Source organism: Peromyscus californicus, unplaced genomic scaffold (assembly GCF_007827085.1).
Source record: "Peromyscus californicus insignis strain IS unplaced genomic scaffold, ASM782708v3 Scaffold_6__1_contigs__length_162567912, whole genome shotgun sequence".
Lineage (NCBI taxonomy): Eukaryota > Metazoa > Chordata > Mammalia > Rodentia > Cricetidae > Peromyscus > Peromyscus californicus.
The window spans coordinates 155,340,936-155,361,223 of NW_026294584.1; the positions used below are offsets into that span (position 1 = coordinate 155,340,936).

The 20,288-nt window shown below is 43.8% G+C and overlaps 1 protein-coding gene across 1 annotated transcript in view; it reads left to right on the top strand.

The window, feature by feature from the left end:
• Positions 1-956: 956 nt before the first annotated feature.
• The window catches only part of Etnk1 (ethanolamine kinase 1), a 44,877-nt gene continuing 25,545 nt past the window's right edge, over positions 957-20,288 (top strand). Inside the window, exons 1-2 of the mRNA XM_052718960.1 lie at positions 957-1,370; positions 15,568-15,827. Of these exons, the coding sequence (XP_052574920.1) occupies positions 1,215-1,370; positions 15,568-15,827 (416 nt within the window). The 5' untranslated portion in view covers positions 957-1,214. The remainder of the gene's footprint in view (positions 1,371-15,567; positions 15,828-20,288) is intronic.

The window sequence follows — 20,288 nt, forward strand, 5'->3', positions numbered from 1 at the left end:
AGTCCCAGGGCCCACTGTGACTTACCCCCACAGCAGTCTATTTTTCTTTCCTCTCCATCTCTCTCCCAGTCTCTACCTTGTTTTTACAGGCTGTGAGTAATTCTCAGCAAGGTCAAGTATCTGACCCTTAAAATGAGTGTTGCAGTTGTCTTACCCTATTTGATGGTTAAGTAGCCCTGGCAGACCTGGAACTCACTATATAGCTCAGGCTGGCTTCGAACTCGTGGCAATCCTCCTGCCTTAGCCTTCTGGGAGCTAGGATAACAGGTGTACGTCATCACACCACCATCGTCGGTTTACTCTTATTTTACTTAAAGCTATCCTACATACTGTGATCTCTATGTACCGCCAGGGAATTTGGTTGCTAAACCTAGCATGTGGGTTTCGTGTACACAGCTTCAGGAATAAGACGAACAAATTAATCCAGCTTGGCCGGATTGTGGCCAAGCTCACAGCCTAAATTTAGGGTTATTTCAGGACATGCCTTCTGCACCCCCTAAAAACCTCAGCCCTAAGTAAGGCCAGAGCCCAGGACCCTATTGATCTAGAAAGGTGTCGCTCTATTAACGCCTGACAGGGCTGGGTACCGCTCCACAGGGCATCAGTAGAGTTCGGCAGGGCTCGGCAAAGCTCGACAGAACTCGGGCAGGGCTCGGGGCTGAGTTCGGCAGGACCCCGGGAGGGCTCGGGCAAGGCTCGTTAGCGCTCCGGCAGGGCTCGGCAGAGTTCGGCAAGGCTCGTGAGCGCTCCGGCAGGGCTCGGCAACATTCGGGCTCCTTCGGGTGCAGAAGCCCAGCCTGCCCCACAGTAGCGGAGCGCCTGGCAGTGCGCGCTCCCCGAGACCCCAATCCCCGAGAGCCCCGCGGCCCGCCCATTGTGCCGCGGGGTTCGCCACCCCGCCGGCCGCCTGACGCAGCCGAGGCTCCGCCCCCGGCGTGACGCCAGCGTCAGGCCAGTCCCGGCATGCTCCGCGGCTGCCCGCGGTCGAGAGCACTGAGGCATCTTCCCGAGAGCGGCCGATCGTCCGCGTCGCTGCACTGCGCACCCCTGCCGTCCGCCCCGTCGCCCCCGCCGCCCGCCCGTGCGTCCGAGCGGCCGCAGCCCTCCGCCGAGGGCGCCCCGGGACGGAAGGGTCCAGCAGCCTGCCGGCGCCCGCCGCGCTCGTGGTCGCCGTCGCCGTGGTCGTCGTGGTCGTGTCCGCCGTCGCCTGGGCCATGGCCAATTACATCCACGTCCCGCCCGGCTCGCCCGAGGTGCCGAAGCTCGACGTGACGGTGCAGGACCAGGAGGAGCAGCGCTGCCGCGACGGCGCCCTGAGCCTGCTGCGGCACCTGCGGCCGCACTGGGACCCCCGCGAGGTGACCCTGCAGGTGAGGCCGGGCGGGTACCGCGTTTCCTTCCCGAAGCCGCCGCGTCAGCGACGCCGGCCCGGGGGATGGCTGCCCCTGCCTGCCCTTGTCATGAGGGTTCCTTCCTCTCCTCCTCCTCCCCAGACCCCGCTGCCCAGCCGCCTCCCGCGGTCCTCACGGCGCTGCCCTCCCTCCCCTGCGCTTCCCTCCCATCCCCGCCTTATCCAGCCTGGGATCTTCCCGCATCCTCCGAGCCGAGGGAGAACTCCATTCCAAAGCGGAGTGACCGTGGACCTGCTGCCCACACCAAGGATGCTAGGGAACGCTGTTCTGTACGTTTATTTGAAGGCTTGAGTCGGTGTTTCTAAATTTGTGAAGTCTTAGTAAAATTAATGCCTTAGGTTAGAGTGACCTGGGGATATTTTCGTGAGCCAGTGCATTTAAAGACAAAAATTCTCAGGAGAAAAACCCCGAAAAATCTAGGGTTAAAACAACAACAACAAAACACTTGTAAGTTATGATTTCTCATACCCAGAATTTATTTGATGTGATTTGGTTTTAGTTTTTGCAGTACACTTTTTTAGGAATTACCAAGATGAACTTCCTTTTTTTCTGGCAAACAAACAGAAAATCAAATTAGTATTTTTTTTTTTTTTAAACGGCTGGGGCTTGTTTTAGATTTGAGCAATAATGGGGGAAACATTTATTTGGATTATTCAAGTCATCTTTATTTTGATGACTCCAGTAAATTGTGGGGTTTATACAAGGTTTATTAATTTAATTTTTTGTTGAATTATTTTTAGTTTATTTAAAACATGAGCAGTATCTAGGGTTCAGAGCAGTTCCTGACACTTGGGACTTTCATGAGTTTTAGTTTCGGTTGCGGTTCTGAGCAGATTAAAGGGACCCATATGTTGTGGGGAAAAAACTTGTTAGACAAAAGACTTGGAATTTTAAGGCATGCTTGTTAGCTAAGTATAGAGGAACTAGTGGATTCAGAATGATTTTTATATATAACTTGGAAAACTATTAACATTTCCTTCAAGGAAGTGCTTTTCAAACGGAAACATGTTTATTTGTGTGTGTTTTTGCAGTGCTGGGAGTGCAGAGGCTTCTTGAGTTGTAGGCAGATGCCACTGAGCTGGTCTGTAGCCCTCATGTTACACTGTGATTATAGTGCGTAGTCTTGTTTGAGAGGGTTTTAAAAGTTAATGAAATTTATTTCTGGAAAATACTTTACTAATTAAAAGCAGTGCTGCTTCCTGGTGAACCACAGTGCTGGCAACTGTTATTTTTAAAGCATGACTTTTAAAGTTTGAGACTTGGAAGCTTGGAATTTCCTTTGATTTACTTGTGTGTAGAATAGTGCTAGTAGCTATTGGATGGAGTGCTGTGTGCTGGATTGAGCTATATTCTTTTAAATTGTTGCCTAGGAAACCATATTAGGTAGGTGCCACCTCTTAGTTCATGTGAAGTTTAGTGAAGGAAAGCCAGGGTACATGTAAAAAAAAAGGGTGGGGGGAGACATAAAACTATTTTGGTTGTTGTACAGGAAATCAGGTTAAATCATGAATTTTATGTAGCAATTTTTTTTTTTTTTTGAGACAAGGTGGCTACATTGTTCATTCAACTGGCAGTCCTGATTCAGGCTCCCATTGTCATGAGATGTAGGTTCTGCCACTATTACTGGCCTATGTTGTGACTATTAACTTTAATCTTTGGGTTCATAATATGAATATGTAACCTGTATATTTAAAAGTGATGACATCACTCACTCCTCTCTAGAATTGATAATTAGAAATTCATTTCCTCCTGTGCAAGCAGAACTCATGGATCAGAAGCTGAGCCATTATTAGTAAGCCAAGGTTATGGTTATTTATTTACCTCCCAGCTCAATAGAGTGGACTTGACACATACTAGGGCATTATAAACTAGTGATGCCTTGGGGCTTTGTTTAGTAATTCTGTTTTTGTTGTTGTTGTTTCCATCTGGTCTGGAACTGGCCCTGTAGACCAGGCTGGCCTTGGCCTCCTGAGGGTTGGGCTTAAAGGTTTTTGTCACTACAGCCTGCCTGTATTTCTTAATGGTTATAGTTCTTTTTGAAATTTTATGTCCCTTGCACTGTAAACATAATAATCGTACCTCATTTCAGAAAGGGAAGCATGTATCCTGTAGTCAAAAAAATCTAATTTCAGGTCAGCTGGAATCAATAATAGCATTTTTTTGGTATGTTCCCCCCCTCTCCTTTTTGTGTGTGCTTCTGGGAATGGAAGCTGGAGCCTAGTACATACTTCATAAGCTTTCTACCACTGGCCTATGCCCCCAAGTCCTCACCTGTTTTTTTTCCCCCCCAAACTAACATATTTCTTGGCTGCATGTAGTGGAGACGGGATCAGGAGTTCAAGGTTGTTCCTAAGGCTTTACATTAGGAAGGAGTTCCAGGCCAGCATGAGCTACTTGAGACTCTGTCTTAGCACAACCCCCCCCCAAAAAAAAGCATACTAAAAATATTCTCTAAATATATTTTAGAAGCTTTTTTTTTTTTTTTGACAACCCTTATCTTTCCTGGGAGATACTCCTATAATAGCAACGTGTAGAATATGAAAACATGTAGAAACAGGCCAAGACCCAAGAAGAGTTAGATGTGGTCCAAGTGATAGAGTTAGTCTTCACTTGGAACTCACTGGGTTTTAGATGCAGCTGTCCTCATTAGAAGTAAAAACACACTATAAGGAGGACTTTCATGAGTTTTGGGGAGTTAGATTTCTGCATAGGTAGAGTAGTTCTGAGACAGCACCAGCTAAATACTTTGTTTCATACTGTCTTGTTCTAAAAAGCCCTTCCCCCTGCATTCTCCAGCTGTCCTGTGAGGGTATTATAGTGAAACTGAGCCTGTGTGTAGGTGACAGATCTGGAGGGACTTATCTTAGGAATTACTGCTCCTTGACCTAGAAAGGTTATGTGTATGTGTGATGATTGAGGCAGGGAAGCCATGCCTGTGCAAGATTGATTTCTTAAAAAACTGCCATGGTTCAGAAGAAGACTGCTTTGAGCTCTCCTGATCACATTTGCATTTCCTTCCACATACACTACAGTTTTAGAAAAAGGCAGGAACTCCTTGTTATGCAGCATCTCCCTCATTTGACTGTGGCCTTTTGATGTATCTACATTTTGGAGGATAGTTATTTGCAAAGGATCAGAGACTTAATTGTTTTTTCTTTCTTTCTATTGTTATTTTCTTAGATCTTCCTGCCTCAGCCTTACAAATTGACAAGTTACCATGCCCAGCCAGTTTTTTTTTTTTCCCCTTTGAAAAAGCTGGCTTAGTGTCTTGAATGTTCCACTGGGTCACTTTAGGGCTTCCTGAGAGCAGTGTTTGAGCAACTCTAAGTTCTTCCTTAGCTTGTAGCTAACGATATACTAGCAAAGGCTTGATAGGCTAGGGAGACCATCTTAGTTACAGAGGTTGTGAAATGAACATCTCTTCCCCAGCACTTGGAGGCAGAGAGAGGGGATTCCTGGAGCAAGCAGGCTCATCCAGCTCAGGGTTCAGTGAGGGATCCTGGTTTAATGAATACAGTGGAGCTTGATTGAAGTAGACACCTGATGTCAGTTCCGGGCTTCCATACATGCTTGTGTCATGCCTGCACATGCTTCTACCCTCACACACATGTGAGCTCATACGTAATGTAGTTGTGGTGGACACACACCTAACCACCCCCCTAACATCTGTCTGCTATAGCATCTCAGGAAACTTGCTTGGGAATTGTTTCCTCTAGGAGCTGGCTGTTGTGAAGATGGAGAACATGGGGTTTGTGTCTGTGCCCTGCACTTTATTAGCTTGTTTCACTGCTCAAGTTTTGTTCTTTTTCTTTTTGAGATAGTCTTATTCAATTGCCCAGGCTAGACAGGAACTTACAAGGCAGTCCTTCAACCTCTGAAATGTTGGTATTACAGGTATGAGTTACAAAACCTGCCTTCTGGCCAGCTTTCTTAACCTTTCTAAGCTTTATTATCCTTAGCTGTAAAATGGATCCAATAAACAATTCCCTTACCCCTGAGGCTTGTGAGGGTGAAACAAATGCTAGCTCATGATAATTATGCTGCTGAGCACAGGCTGTATAGGGCCTAAATCAAAAACATCTGCTCTTTGAAATTCCCAGCCGGAGACAAATCAGAATATGTATGTGATGTTTTTGAATGACTATTCAAATGGTTTCACATGCAAAGATGACATAAGAACGCAAGGAAGCAACTCCTCCTGTGACACAGGTCTGTGCCTCCTGTGCTGCTGAGCTCAGTGTGTGTACTGTTCAGCTCTTCCATTAAGCTTCACCCCCAGCCTTGTCCATATTTCTCTGTGTTTGAAATCTCTGACTTTGAAGCATCATGGTTTTATTGTGGTTTTCCATTTACAAATTTTTTTTAACCTTGCTCATTTTTCTTCCTTTACTCAGGTTCAGTTGTTTGTTTCCTATTTGTCCGCGCGCGCGGCCCACCCCCCCCCCCCCCCCCCCCCCCCCCCCGTTTTTTTGAGACAGGGTTTCTCTGTCTTAACAGTTCTGGCTGTTCTGGAATTCAACTTTGTAGACCAAGCTGGCCTTGAACTCACAGAGATCAGCTTGCCTCTGCCTCCCGAGTCCTGGGATTAAAGGTATCTACTACCACCACCTAGCTTCTTATTCTGTTTTTGATATCTTAGAAAAATAATGTATACAAGGGTGGGAGAGATAGGTGCAGTTGATTTGTTTTTTAAAAACTATCCATGCATTTTTGATGTAATGATTTACTGTGGTTAGGGGACTTAATTACTAGTTACTTCTCAGATACTAACACCTGTGATCTGGCGTAAGCAAACCGTGTCCTCTCCTTGGGTCATCACTGTTGTCGTGGAAAGAGGATGATGTTGTAATCTTTGGCAAGTATTTTAATCTGTATAAAATGAATTGTTTGGAGAGGTGGTACATGCCTGTGATGTGATCCCAGCATATAGGAGCTCTAGGTGGTAGGATTTTGACTTCCGTGTCAGTTTGGATTACAGGGTAAGACCTAGCCCCAAAAACCTAAAAGAAACCCAAATGAAAACAGCAAAACACAACATAAGAGGTACTGTGTATCTTAGAAAGCACTCAGGAAAGTGAATCCAAAATTCTAAAAATAAGTGTGTTTCAGTATGGTATTTCCTATCTCATCTCCCACTCCCTTCATTGGTAAATGGGAGATTGAACAGAAGGAATCATGTTTCAGGGATCAGTATGAAGCTGGGTAGTAGAGTACTTGCCTAGTGTGTGCTGCCTCGGAGTCAGTCCCCGGTACCACAAAAGGATTAAAGACCTAAGTTCCTAAAATTCAGTAATTGATAGTTTAAACTAAAGATAATGTTGTTTTAGCTGGGCTCCTTTGTGCTGTGAGCTGAAGTACAAGGCAGGCCCAGGAGAATTGGGAAGATGCTTCATAGATGTGGGGGAACCCAATCTCAGCCTTTGTGGGGTGTGTGTATGTGGGGTGCCAGGCATTGGAGATTGAACCCGTGGTCTTGTGCATACTAGGCAAACACTGTGCTTTGAGCTATCCTTAACCCCTGAGCTAAGCTTTGAAGGAAAGATGTGATTCTCGGCAAGCAAGAAATATTTCACAAGGACAGTTAAGCTAGGCCCTAAGTAGTTTGGGCAGAGTAGAGGAAGTGGGAGTTTTTCTGAAAGGCACTTAGGATCTGTGCCTCACTAGGCACACCAGAAAATTACTGAATGTCTCTAGCAGGTGAGTTCTACCCTCTTCTTTGTTGTTAAGAGAAGTGTCACATTGCAGTGCAGAGAAACATTGGTTGAGAAAAATTTGTATGGCTTTAAAGTAAAATACCAGAGAGGGGTGTGCCTTGGACTACCTATGTCCCGACTAGCATGCATACCTGTGTGCACATCGAAGTATGTATCACCAACCTGGGAAGTTACTCTGCCCAACACTTGAGAACTTCAGCTTAGTAGAAAACTATTTGTGTGCCGGTAGGTTATTCCTTCTCAAGTCTTTGAAAAGCATCATATTTCTCCATCCTGGCGGAGGTGCCTCTCCTCGGATCACATGCTACCATTAGAGGCTTCAGGGCACTGTAATCCCAAAGTCTTCCTCCTACCACACATGGTCGTGATGGATTGTATCTAGGAGTTGTCAAACTTCGGGAGTATGACCCTGAGTAGTTTATTTTATGCCTATTTAAGCACAGGACAATTTGGTGAAAACTTTCCTGGTGATAATTAACTCAATCCCATGTGCACAATAAAGCACAAAGTAAGCCAAATAAAGATCAGACATGACTTCATCCAGACTCTTTGTAAACTACATATGATACATCCATAGCGATAGGCTCTATAGATTGATACATGTGACAACTATAAAGATGGGCTCTGTAGATTGACCACATGTGACACCTATAAAGATGTGTTCTGTAGATTGACTGAGAAAAACAAGTTTACAGTAATGGCGGGGGGGGGGGGGGTGGGGGTGGGGGGGGGGGTGGGGGGGGGGGGTGGCGCGGGGATCCGGTGTGGTCTCCTGCTGTACCAATAGCACCAAGGTCACTAGGCTGTTAAGCACAGCAGGCCAGCCTTCTGGGTAGATAACAGGTTATGCATCCCTTCCTTTAAGGAACAACCCTTCGTGTTTCACATTCCAGGTTCCCCAAGTGCTTACCTGTGAGCACAAGGCCCTCTGTGCCTCCTACACACTGAGGCTGCAGGATAAATGTGACTTGGGGAATAAGTGATTACCATGGATGGATTTTGGGTCCTATGACTATCATACACTGATAGAATGTTGAGTAGATACTGTGGCTGAGACAAATTTAATTTTATTTATGTGTGCATGTTTCTGTGTGCATATGGCATGTGTGTACAGGTACCTGGGGAGGGCAGAAGATGGTGTTGCATCCCTGGAGCTGTGTGGGTTCTGGGAACCAAACTGTTGTTCAGTGGAAGAGTAGCTTTTAACTGCTGAGTTGTCTCAAGTCCTGACAGCTACAGTTTGCAAATTTTGTTAAGGGCTGGTGAGATGACTCAGCTGGTAAAGAAGGCACTTACTTGCTGCCAAGCTTCATGAACTGAGTTCAGTCCCAGAATCCATGTGGCTGGAAGGGGAGGACTGCTGAGTCCTGCATACACACAGACAGATAATTATAAAAACGGTTTTTGAAAAAAAATGAGTTACAGTAAGATAGATAAGAGCAGTCGGATAGATGGCTCAGCTGTTAGGAGCACATGGTTTTTTTTTGTTTGTTTGTTTTTTCAGAGGTCCTGTGTTTGGTTCCCAGCACCCACACTGCACCTCACAGCTGTCTGTAACTCTAATCTCAGAGGATCTGAAACTTGTCTTCTGGCCTCCTGTGGGCACAAGGTACACATGTGCACAGACAGTCACAGCAGGCAAAACACCGGTACAAGTCAATACATTTTTTTAAAATGAAGACAAGATAGTATAAGATCAGGGCTGGGAAGATGGTTCAGCAGGTAAGATGGCTAACGTGCTTGCTGTGGAAGTGTGAGGTCTGGGGTTTTGACCTCCAGTGCCGGTAGAAATGTTGAGTGCACATGTAGGCCTGCTTGTGCTCCCAGCAATCGGAAGGTTGAGATGGATTCCTGGGACAAGCTAGCCAGCTAGACTACCTGTATGGGCTAGCTCTTGGTTCAGTTGAGAGACGCCGCCTCAGTGAATTAAGAGGGGGAGTGGCTGAGGAACACGATCAGTCTCCATGTGTTCCTGCATATGTGTGAACACACACACATGTACATGGCTCATGCAACAAAAGAAGGTGCATCTGAAAACTTCATATAATATTAGGTATTTTGCCCTGAGAGGCTTGTTTTATATTTACATTAAAGTATATACTTCATCAGGTAGTGTCTTTGTGTATATGTCATTGAAAGTAAGCTTAGCACATGGCCATGCTTACCTATAGGGTTAAACTCGGGGATGGGAGGGTGGGGAGGTTGCTTGAGTTCAGGAGTCCAAGGCTTGCCTATGCCACACAGCAAGATTCTTTCTCAAAAATAAGTTTGAGAAAAATTCATGAAACAAATTTACTTGTGTAACCCCAGACTCTGAGCAAGTGATAAAATATTTCCATCAATTTAGACTTCCTCTGTTTCCTCCCTCCAGTGGTGTCCACGGTAGCAGCACTTCCTCTTTCTCCTCCCTTCTTCCGGAAAGTGGACTGTTTTGGATTAGTCCTTTTTCACAAGTGAAGCTCTTAGAGAAAATAGTAAGCCCAATGTATATCATTTTATAAGAGTCTGCATAAATACGTCATCTCACTAAAGAGACCCAGTGTTAAACCATGAGAGTAGGGGAAGGAGGCCTACTGCCTGCATTCCTACACCATTAGTCTTTCTTTGCTGGTTTGTTTTGTGTGTGTGTGTGTGTGTGTGTGGTCTACTCAAACATTTTACAGAGTTAAACTCTATACTCATGTATACAATTTCATATTAAAAAACAAAAAAAGAAAGACCCTCTGGGAAAAACCCTCTGGGCGGTGGTGTCAGGTCTTTAATCCCAGCACTTGGGAAGCAGAGGCAGGTGGATCTCTGAGTTCGAGGCCAGCCTGGTCTATAGAGTGAGTTTCAGGACAGCCAGGGCTGTTACACAGAGAAACCCTGTCTTCAGAAACAAAAAATAAAACAACAATAAGAAAAAACTTTCAATGACATTGAATTTATTGTATGAGGGGAAGGGAAGAATATCAGTTCTTTCCTGCTATCATGTGGTTCCTGGGGATTGACCTTAGGTCCTCAGGCTTGGCAGCAAGTACCTTTATCCACTGAGTAATTTTGTCATTCCCTTGGCCTTTTCACAAGAATTTACTCAATGTGTGACAGCTGCAAACCTTTTTTTTTCCCCTTGAGACAGGGTTTTTCTGTGATGTTTTGGTGCCTGTCCTGGATCTTGCTCTATAAACCAGGCTAACCTCGAACTCACAGAGATCTGCCTGGCTCTGCCTCCCAAGTGCTGGGATTAAAGGCGTGCGCTACCACTGCCCGACTCAGCTGCAAACATTTGATCATGTAAAAAACATGTGATTTGCCAAGTGTGGTTGGTGCATGCCTTTAATCCCAACACTTTGGAGGCAGAGGTTGTGAATCTGAGGCCAGCCTGATCTACATAGTGAGTTCTAGGACAACCAGGGCTATGTAGAGAGACCCTTTCTTAAAAAATGGGGGTGTGGTGGGGTGGGTGACTAAGTGTGTAGTTTACTTTATGTTTTCTTGTGACGGGTCTTATGTAGCCCAGACTGCCCTTGAACGTAAGATTCCCTTGCCTCTCCCAAATGCTGGGATCACAAGCATTTGATCCATGGCTTGTCCTTTCATTTATTTATTTTTCCTTTAATATTGTTGAAGCTGTTTCAGTTTTTTGGCAGTTAAAACAGTATTCTAGCAGACAACTTAGATGTGTATTTTTGTGATTTGGATGAATTTTCTGAGTATTTCCATAGGGTAAGTTCTTACTGGAATGGGAAAGATGATAAACTATGTGTTGGGGATCTCTGGATCCCTTGTTGAAGTAGCTTATGTGATAACTGGCAGGTCTGTAGTTCCTAAGATGGCAGCATGAAACTCAGGTGTGGGTTGGTAGTGCAGTCTCGAAGCAGAATTTCTTTAGGAATGTTGGTTTTTGTTTTCATGGCCCTTCAGCTGATTAGATGAGATCCACCCATGTTACATGGAATAGTAAGTCAACTAATTGTGTGTGTTCCCCCCATGAACAGAGCATTTTCACAGTGGCACTTAAAAGATGGGTGGCGTTTGATCACTCTGCCAAGATGTGGGCCATAGTAAACAACTGAATATTTGATTCTTATGAAGCCCGGCTGATACCTGTGTACACAGCTCAGCTACTTCACCTAGACAGGGTGTTCCATATTGTGTGCACAGAAGAAGCAGCACAGGAAGGTCCCTTTCCAAAATCTGGCCAATCCTATTCATTTTACCAGCTCGAAGTTCCTGGAATGATATTGCAGCATGCTGGCGTGTCACAGCTGTCAAAGACTTCAGTAGTGAGTTTTGGATTCCCCGTTATCCCAGCCATAACTGACTTGTAAACTATGAAAAATGTCCTGACGTATATATGTGTATGTTATACACATCCATGTATATCTATGGAAATGATCTTACTCTGTAGTTCAGGCTTGCCTATAGCTGACTGTGTAGCTTAGGCTGGCCTCAGACATGTATCACTTCCCTTGTCCCAGCTCCTTTACCCTTGGTTGCCTGTTCTCTAGTGACATGCCTCCCTCCCAGATGTAGTAGTCTTAATAGCAGGAAGCTGTCAGCCAAGTGCAGTTTTTCTCCATTGTGATGGTTCTGAGATTAGCAGCCCCAGATTATGTGTGGCTAAGTCCCCATCCATTCCTGCTTTGCCTTTGGTGTCCATTCCTAGTCAGCCTTTGTCGTTTTTTTCTTAGTTGTATGGCGAGCACTTTGTCAGTGCTGTGAACATTTTGTAGATGCAATGACCCAACTCTTGTGGAGTTGGTCCTGTCACTGCCGGATTCTGCTCACCTTGAAATCTGTTAGCAGTTGGCAGTGTTCCGACAGGACAGCCTCGGTGCTCAGGATCAGTGCTCTCTGCCCTTTTTCCCAGGTAAGGGCTGGACTTGTGTTGCTGATCTAGACATTTGACTTATAGCCGCAGGGTTCCATGGGTTCCATTACTCTCTGGTTTAGATAAATAGGACAGCTTTACCAATGACATGGTTTTCTCTTCATACAAATTGATCATTTATTTCCAAGGTTGTGTTCAGAATCACAAACCATTGAAATAGTGAAAAATTTCTGCCCTTCAGGAACGAAGCTTTTCTCCTTTCATGCACCCTCTCCAATTTTTATGGGGATCTTCCAGGGTTCCTCAGATGTGTAAAGATCTTGCATGTAACTAACCTGTGGACTTCCTCTCCTACTTTTAACTGACTTAGGTTACTCATGTCTAGTACAGTGTAATGCTGTCATGTGCAGGGAATGATACCCTACAAAGTCTATTGAGTGTGGGTGTGGTTTCTTTTCAGATATTTTTGATCTAAGGTTGTTTGAGGCCACAGATATGTAACTCATAGATGCAGACTGCTCCATCTCTGTGTATAAATTATATACAAATACATAATGTTTGTGTACACATGTATTTTCCTTCTTTAAAATAGCAAGATGTGGCTAGAGTGATGGCTTAGTGGTCCAGAGCTCTTGCTGCCCTTCCAGAGGACCCAGGTTCAGTTCTCAGCACCCACATGGCAACTCACAACCGTCTGTAACTCCAGTTCCAGGGGATCTGATGTCCTCTTCTGGTCTCTACAGTCACTAGGCACATACATGGTGTATAGACATACATGTAGACAGAATATTCATGCATATGAAATAACTAAAAATAAGAAAACCAGACAGAGCTAGGCATGATGACATGTCTGTAACCTCAACACTGATGAAACAGAAGTAGCATGATGGAGTTCAAGGTCATCCTCAGCCACATAGTGCAAAGCCAACCTGGGCTACATTCATTAGACCTTGTCTTAAACACAGACAGAGAAACTTAATATATTCAGTGCATTCATATTTTGTTATTGAGGTATATGCATTAATTTTGAAAATTTGAACATTAAACCATCTTTACATTCCTAGAGTAAATCAAATTTAGTTGAGATGTCATATTATTTTGATATGTCTCTGTATTGGTTATTAATAATTTTAAGATTTTTGGTTTTGTGTTGTTTTTTTCTTTTTTCTTTTGAGACAGGGTCAGCACAGATTGGCCTTCCCACTCATGATGGTCCTTTTGCTTTACTTTCCTGAGCTCTGGGATCACAATCTTGTGCTGTCACACCCATCTTATGACGGTTCATAAGGGACCTTGTGTTGTTTTTCCTTTGCAATGTCTTGCTGAGCTTTAGGATCAGCTTGGGAGATTTAAAAGCTTTGTTCCTAATGATGTATGTGTAAGATCTGTTTTACGTTTTTGCAGAAGTTTTCATTATTCCCTTTATTGTTTTCTTTTCCTTCCCCTCCCCTCCCTCTTTTTTTTTTAGCTTCTGGGTTTTTCTTTCTCTTCCAGTCTGTCTTTGTTTCATTTATCAGTAGCCTGGGCTGTTCTTGAACTTGGGATCTCTTCTGCCAACCTCTGGTGTGCTGAAATTTACAGGTATGCACCACACTGCCATGCTCAGTTTACTTTCCTAGCTTGTTAAGCTGGAAGGCTAGGTCTCAGTCTCTCTCTCTCTCTCTCTCTCTCTCTCTCTCTCTCTCTCTCTCTCTCTGTGTGTGTGTGTGTGTGTGTGTGTGTGTGTGTGTGTGTGTGTGTGTGCGCGCGCGCGCGCGTATATGTGTGTGTGTAAGTGTAATGTCTGGAGGGTTGAATCTAGGCCATATCTGCATGTTAGATGTATAGTATACCACTAATTTATACCCTTCACTTGTAGTTACTTGTCCTTTTCTAATACATTAAACTTTCTTATTATCACTTATTTTACTTATATAGCCTTTGCAGTGTCTCATACAGTCTTCTCTACCTTTCTCATCTTGTAAAAATTGGCCATGGGCCTGCCATCCTTACACAGACCACACAGCCTGTGCTGAACGTGTCACTGTATGTGGTAGTCTTGCCACTTCAGGCTCATCTGTACTTGTGTGTGCTGTTTAAGCATGTATGTCATATCATCTTGCCAACTTCTAGGAGGATAGATACAACCTACTAAGTGTTTTCTGTTGGGAGGTGACAGATCTTTAAGCTGAGATCAGGGATATGTGCAGGTTCATTGTATCTGCTGCTAGGAGGTACCTGCTGAGTTCGGGGGCCGACAGCCCCTGTGGAAGCTTACATTGCTCTTCTCTCTGAAGAGCTGCTTCTTTTTGCTTGCCGTGGTGACACCAATACCAGGATACAGTGTACTAACCCTCAAACTTCGCTCCTGATGATAGGAGACACATGCCACTTGCTTGACAATGTGTTTATTGCTGCTCAGTCTGACATGTTTTTTAATTATGGGGTGGGTGGAAGACTGGACACTTTCACTCTGGCTATGTAGCTCAGGCTAGCCTTGAACTCAGGATCTTCCTAGAGTGCTGATATTACAGTGTGAGTCATCACACCTGGACTTTCTTAGGCATCTGAGGCAATACTCTTTATTATATTTTGTGGTGATATTTTGTTTGTACTCTTAGCAAATAAAGTTTACCTGGAGATCACAGGACAGAGCCAGCTATAGAGGTCAGGCAGTGGTGGCACACACCTTTAATCATAGCACTCGAAGGCAGAGATCTGTCTGGATTTCTGTGAGTCCAAGGCCACACTGGCTACACAAGATTAATCCAGTCTAAAAGAGAAACAGAGCCAGGCAGTGGTGGCATACACATTTAATTCCAGCACTAGGAAGCTTGAAACAGGAAGTGATATGGCTGGGTAGAGAAAGGAATAAGGCGAGAGGAGACAGGAATTCATTCCCTTTCAGGCTACTATTTCAGGTAGAGTAGTTGATGAGGTAAGAGGGGGGTGGCTGTGGCTTGCTCTGCTTCTCTGGTCTTTCAGCTTTCACCCTGATATCTGGCTCTGGGTTTTTATTAAGACCATTTAGGATTCATGCAACAATATTGTTTTGTGTATATATGTGGGTACAGACGTGCTGTCACCCATGAGCAGAGGTCAGGGGCAGCTGTCAGTACGCTCTCCTTTCCCTACTAGCTTCTGGGATTGAACTCTGCTGTCAGGATGTGCTGTTAAATGTTCTCACCCTCTGAGCCATCTTGCTGACTGGAGCCATATTTTTTTAATCAATTTTTTAAGCTTCTAAGCACCGAGTCTTCTTCCCCCTCCTTTGTCATATTGCTATACATGCATATCAAGCTTGTCTGTCTTCTGCAAGTGAGCTCACTCGCTGGTGCTTCTCAGGTTCTTTCCCCAGTGGTGCTAGGGATCAAAGAAGGACTTACCTGCTAAGGAAGCACTTTACTTCTAAGCTATGGTCTCGTGTTCTCCAAAAGAATCTCTGATGATTAAAAAGTAGGTGTTTTTCTTGTGGTTTTCCTGGGTTTGGGAGATTGAGCCCAGGGTCTGGTGTATGCCATCTACACTAAGCTATACCCAAACCTCTGGTGTTTCCAATTACCATTTTACTCACATATCAAGTTATCTTCAGTCCCATCCTTATAAATGTATAATTAAATTTCTCTGTCTTTTCTGTGTTCCCTGGCAGCTCTTCACAGATGGGATCACAAACAAGCTCATTGCCTGCTATGTAGGTGACACCATGGAAGATGTGGTTCTGGTGAGAATTTACGGCAACAAGACTGAACTGTTAGTCGACCGAGATGAAGAAGTGAAGAGTTTCCGTGTGTTGCAGGCTCATGGCTGTGCACCTCAACTCTATTGTACCTTTAATAATGGACTGTGCTATGAGTTTATACAAGGTGAAGCTTTGGACCCACAGCATGTCTGCAACCCAGCCATTTTCAGGTCATTCCTTTTCAAAAAAATTTTTATTTTTTTGGTTTTTCGAGACAGAGTTTCTCTATAACAGTCTTGGCTATCCTGGAACTTTGTGTAGACCATGCTGACCTTGAACTCACTGAGATCTGCCTGCCTCTGCCTCTCAAGTGCTGGGATTAAAGGTGTGTGCCACCACTGCCTGGCGCTTTTCTAAATTTTTCCCTTAGAAAAGAATATTACATACACTAAGGAAATACATTAAAAAAAATTTAAAAATTACATTTATATGTGTGTGGAGGGGGAGAGGTGTGTGTATATGAGTTTAGGTGTTTTTGTGCCACAGCACATTTTTAGTGGTCAGAGGACAACTTGCTGGAGTAGGTTCTCTCCCTTCACTGTGGGTTTCTGGAGTCAGATTCAGGCCATTTGCTGGCCTCTTACAAGTTTTTAACAGCTGGGTGTGGTAGTCCACACTTGTAATCCCAGGAGGGTCTGTTCAGGGTCATCCTCAGCCACTTAGAGAGTTTGATGTCAGCCTGGGCCACATGAGACCCTGTGTCCCTGCCCCTGCAGAAAGAAAGTTTTTGAACACCCTGCAGACTTTTTTTCTTGTCTGATCTATGTTTCTCAATATCTGTGTTAGAAGTTGAAACACTTTAGACTATTAAGAATGTCATCAGGTGGACATCTCGTTTTAGCCGTCAGTGTGGTGATTGGCAGGTAGACTCAGCTGCACTGAGAGAACAAGGGTGGGCATGGTAAGGAATGTCTCAGGAAGAGCTTTACAATGGGGCCTTCCTGAAAGGGACCCTCGGGTTGTACTTCAACAGTTTCAAGTGAAAACGAGTAGAGATGAAGTGTGCCAGATCATTTGCCTGTGCTGAAGTTCTGTTAAACAAGATAGAAAAAATTTTCTTTATGCCAAATCACTTGCCTGTGCTGAAATTCCTGGAACTCACTCTGTAGACCAGGTTGGCCTTGAACTCACAGAGTTCTACCTGCTTCTGCCTCCTGAGTACTGGGATTAAAGGTATGCACCATCACTCCCAGCTTTGTTCTTGTTTTTTTTAATTAAAAATAAATCTTCACAGAGGATGCTATGAGATTTAAATTTATTTAAACTTATTTTGTAGCAGTATAGAATTTGTAACAGGTAGATTACAATTCTAAAAATGTCAGAATGCACTTACTAAAATTGGAACTTTGTAGTGTCTAAATCTAATTTAATAAAATTGGTGCAAAACAACCCTAAGGGATAGATGTTACTAAGCCTGCTTAAGTAAATGAAGAACTAAGGTATAAAGACATTTCAGTCATTAACTTTTGATCCACATGGCTAATACAAGTAGATGCTGAAAAAATACCATTGATGGGTGACTGAGTCCTTATGTAGTAAAATAGAATATAAAGGAAAATAGGGCTTTGTTGTATGTACTGCTTAGAAAACATGACACTGTTAGACTTAAAGTGACCAGCCGAAATGAACGTAGACCATTCTGTTACTGCCTTAGGAGTTATAATTACAGAATCATTGAGCCTGCTTAGAGTTTCTTTTTTACTAAGGAAACTTCGTAATCTTTGTGAGCAACCTCGTGGAAAGAGTAGAATGTTTACATAGTTGTTCCTTTATGTCCTTGAAAGACTCATTTCAAGATTCCTCCTCTCCACTGTTGTAAGTCTGGGTCCTCAGTTGGGTCCCTGTGTGAGATGATAGGCATCTAGAACAGGTGTGCTTCCCAGTATAGTCATCTCTGTGAGTGCAAACACTCCAAAGCTGTTAAGCTTTACTCTTCTGCATCTGAGAACAAGGTAGCTCCACGGTCAGTCCAGAGCCGCCATTGTGGATCAGTCCAGCGCACAGCATGTGACAGTGACAGCAGTGTCTGGAGGACAGAGACAGAGCAGCCGGGATGGGGACAGCTCCATCACCGCATTCCACGCAGTAGTGTTATGTGGAGATTATGTAGGACTTGGTGTGTAGCAAGGTGTGACAGGGTGAGATTATTTGTTTTCTCAGTCATTTTGGTTGTGCTTGGTTGGATCCATGGATATGGGACCTATAGAGATGGAGGGGCTGATTACAGTTTTTACTCAGTAAAGGTTTGTCAAAGCAGATTTTGGTATTTATAATTATGTTTGATTAAAATGGTCTTACACTTTTAGTTAGATCTACTCATTTAGAATATATGTGAATGATACTAGAGAAGTCATGTACTTAACACGTAGGTAGATTGTGTACTGGTAGAAACTAGACATCAGCCAGGCAGTGGTGGCACATGCCTGTAATCCCAGCACTTGGGAAGCAGAGGCAGGTGTATCTCTGAGTTTGAGACCAGCCTGGTCTACAGAGTGAGTTCCAGGACAGCCAGAGCAGTTACATCGAGAAACCCTGTCTCAGAAAGAAACCAGACATGGACTTGACTCTTTCAAGTGTATTGTGTGACAACTGGCTTGCAGTAGGTGATGTATTGAATTGATGGACTGTTTTTTGAAAAGGAGGTCAAAAAAGCAAAAGAACCTGATAGGAATCAAGTTAGTTGATGTTTCAAGGAGTACATTTGCTATTTGGTTTGCTACTCAGTTTATTTCAGATAGTGTTGTAACTCTTTTATGGCATTTTTAAGTGCTTATCAGGTTTTCTTAACCACTAGAAAAAAAGAAACTACAAAAATCGGAAAAGACATGTTTGAATCACTAATAATGTCTGAACCATAAGTTATTTTGAAAAGGATTACAGATGGGAAGTTCTGCTCATCTTTACTGAACTTGAAAGAAATGAAGGATAAGCCAAATTCCCACACCCAGCAGAACAGAACAAATAACAGCTAGTGAGGATGACCCAACCTCCTCACCCAGCAAGAGAAGAAATAGAATAGGAGTGATGCCTTGCTGGCATGGAGCACACCTGTGCTTGGGAGGTGGAACCAGGAGGTCAGGAGTTCAGAGGTCATCCTCAGCTACATAGGAAGTTCCAGGCCTGTCTATACTTCTTCCACCTGAAATGCATACATGCACACATATGACGCACACATGAACATCAACAACAAAAAACATAATTTTTTAAAGTTGTTTGGTGCTGGAGATGATGACTCAATAGTTAAAGGCATGTACCTTTTGCAGAGGGACCTGAGTTTGGTTCCTAGCACCTATATCAGGCAGCTCACAACTGCCTGTAACTCCAGCTCCAGGGGATACAGTGCCTCTGGCCTCTGGGCACTCACAGGCACATAGCCACACATATGCATATACATATACAGATAATTAAAAATAAATCTTAAAAAAAAAAAATCCAAAAACTGAGCAAGGTGGCCCATGCCTGTTTTATCAGCAGGCAGAGACAGGATTGCAGGAAGTTCAAGGCCAATCTGGGTTACAATTGAGTTCTAAGTCAACCTGTATAACAGTGTGTGGTCCGTCTCAAAAAAAAAAAAAAAAACCCAGAAAAGATTGAGGGTGTAGGTTTGGTCACTAGCATGGAAAATAAGTCAAAAACTGCAGCAAAAGAGGGTTATGCTTTATTGCTTTAAAAAGTATACTATGGATACACTTGGATCTTGCTCCTTCATATATCCTGGGCAAGTATTATACCACTGAGCTGTGTTCCTCCCACAGGCTTGAGTCAGTCTGTGCTCCTAAATTTGGCGATGCGAATGGGTTAGAGTTAGGATTAAGATCAGCATTATATAAGCCACATGAATAAAACTCAAGAATATTCATGATAGAGGGCTGGGGATGTAGCTCAGTTTGTAAAGTGCTTGCCGAACATGTGTGAAGCCCTGGGTTGGTTCCCTAACACTGCTAAACTGGGCATGGTGGCACTCGCCTGTAGTCCCATTAGGTGGCACAAAAGGGTCAGAAGTTTAATGACATCCTCTGCTGCATAGTCCAAGGCCCGCCTAGGGTACAGGACACTCCATCTCAAAAAAATCAGACAAGAACAATAAATGTAGTAGAAACTTTTAGTAAAAGTGTTTAGTCACAAGCTTATGACACTTATTTTTCTGTGTCTTAGTTTGAATTCTCAAATATTTTTGTATGTTAAAGTTATCAGGGAAGCTTTTAAATTCTCATTCATTGGCTAGATCCCAGCCAAGCCTATTAAATCAGATTTTTTTTGTGGAGATAATTTTTTTTTTTCCGAAATACCATTGATGAGGATAGCTTTTACTTCTGGGATCATATTACTGTAGTATCTTACTGTAATAAGAATCTTGACTGTGGTGATGTTATTTTTCAGAGGGAGAAGAGAAACTGGGTTTAACATGAGTGGAAGTGTGCCAATGGGAATTTGTAGCCAAGGAACAGGACGTGATGTTAAGTCGGACATTTCTGTCGGGTGGCATCAGGAGGCAGGGATGTTGGCCATACAACCTGGTGTGAGGCGCTGCAGCAAGAGTGCAGAAGCAGCTGGCCAGTCTGGCAGAGTCACTGTTACAATGAGAACTCAGAAGGAAATGCCACAGAGTTGTGGAGACAGTTGTGATACCT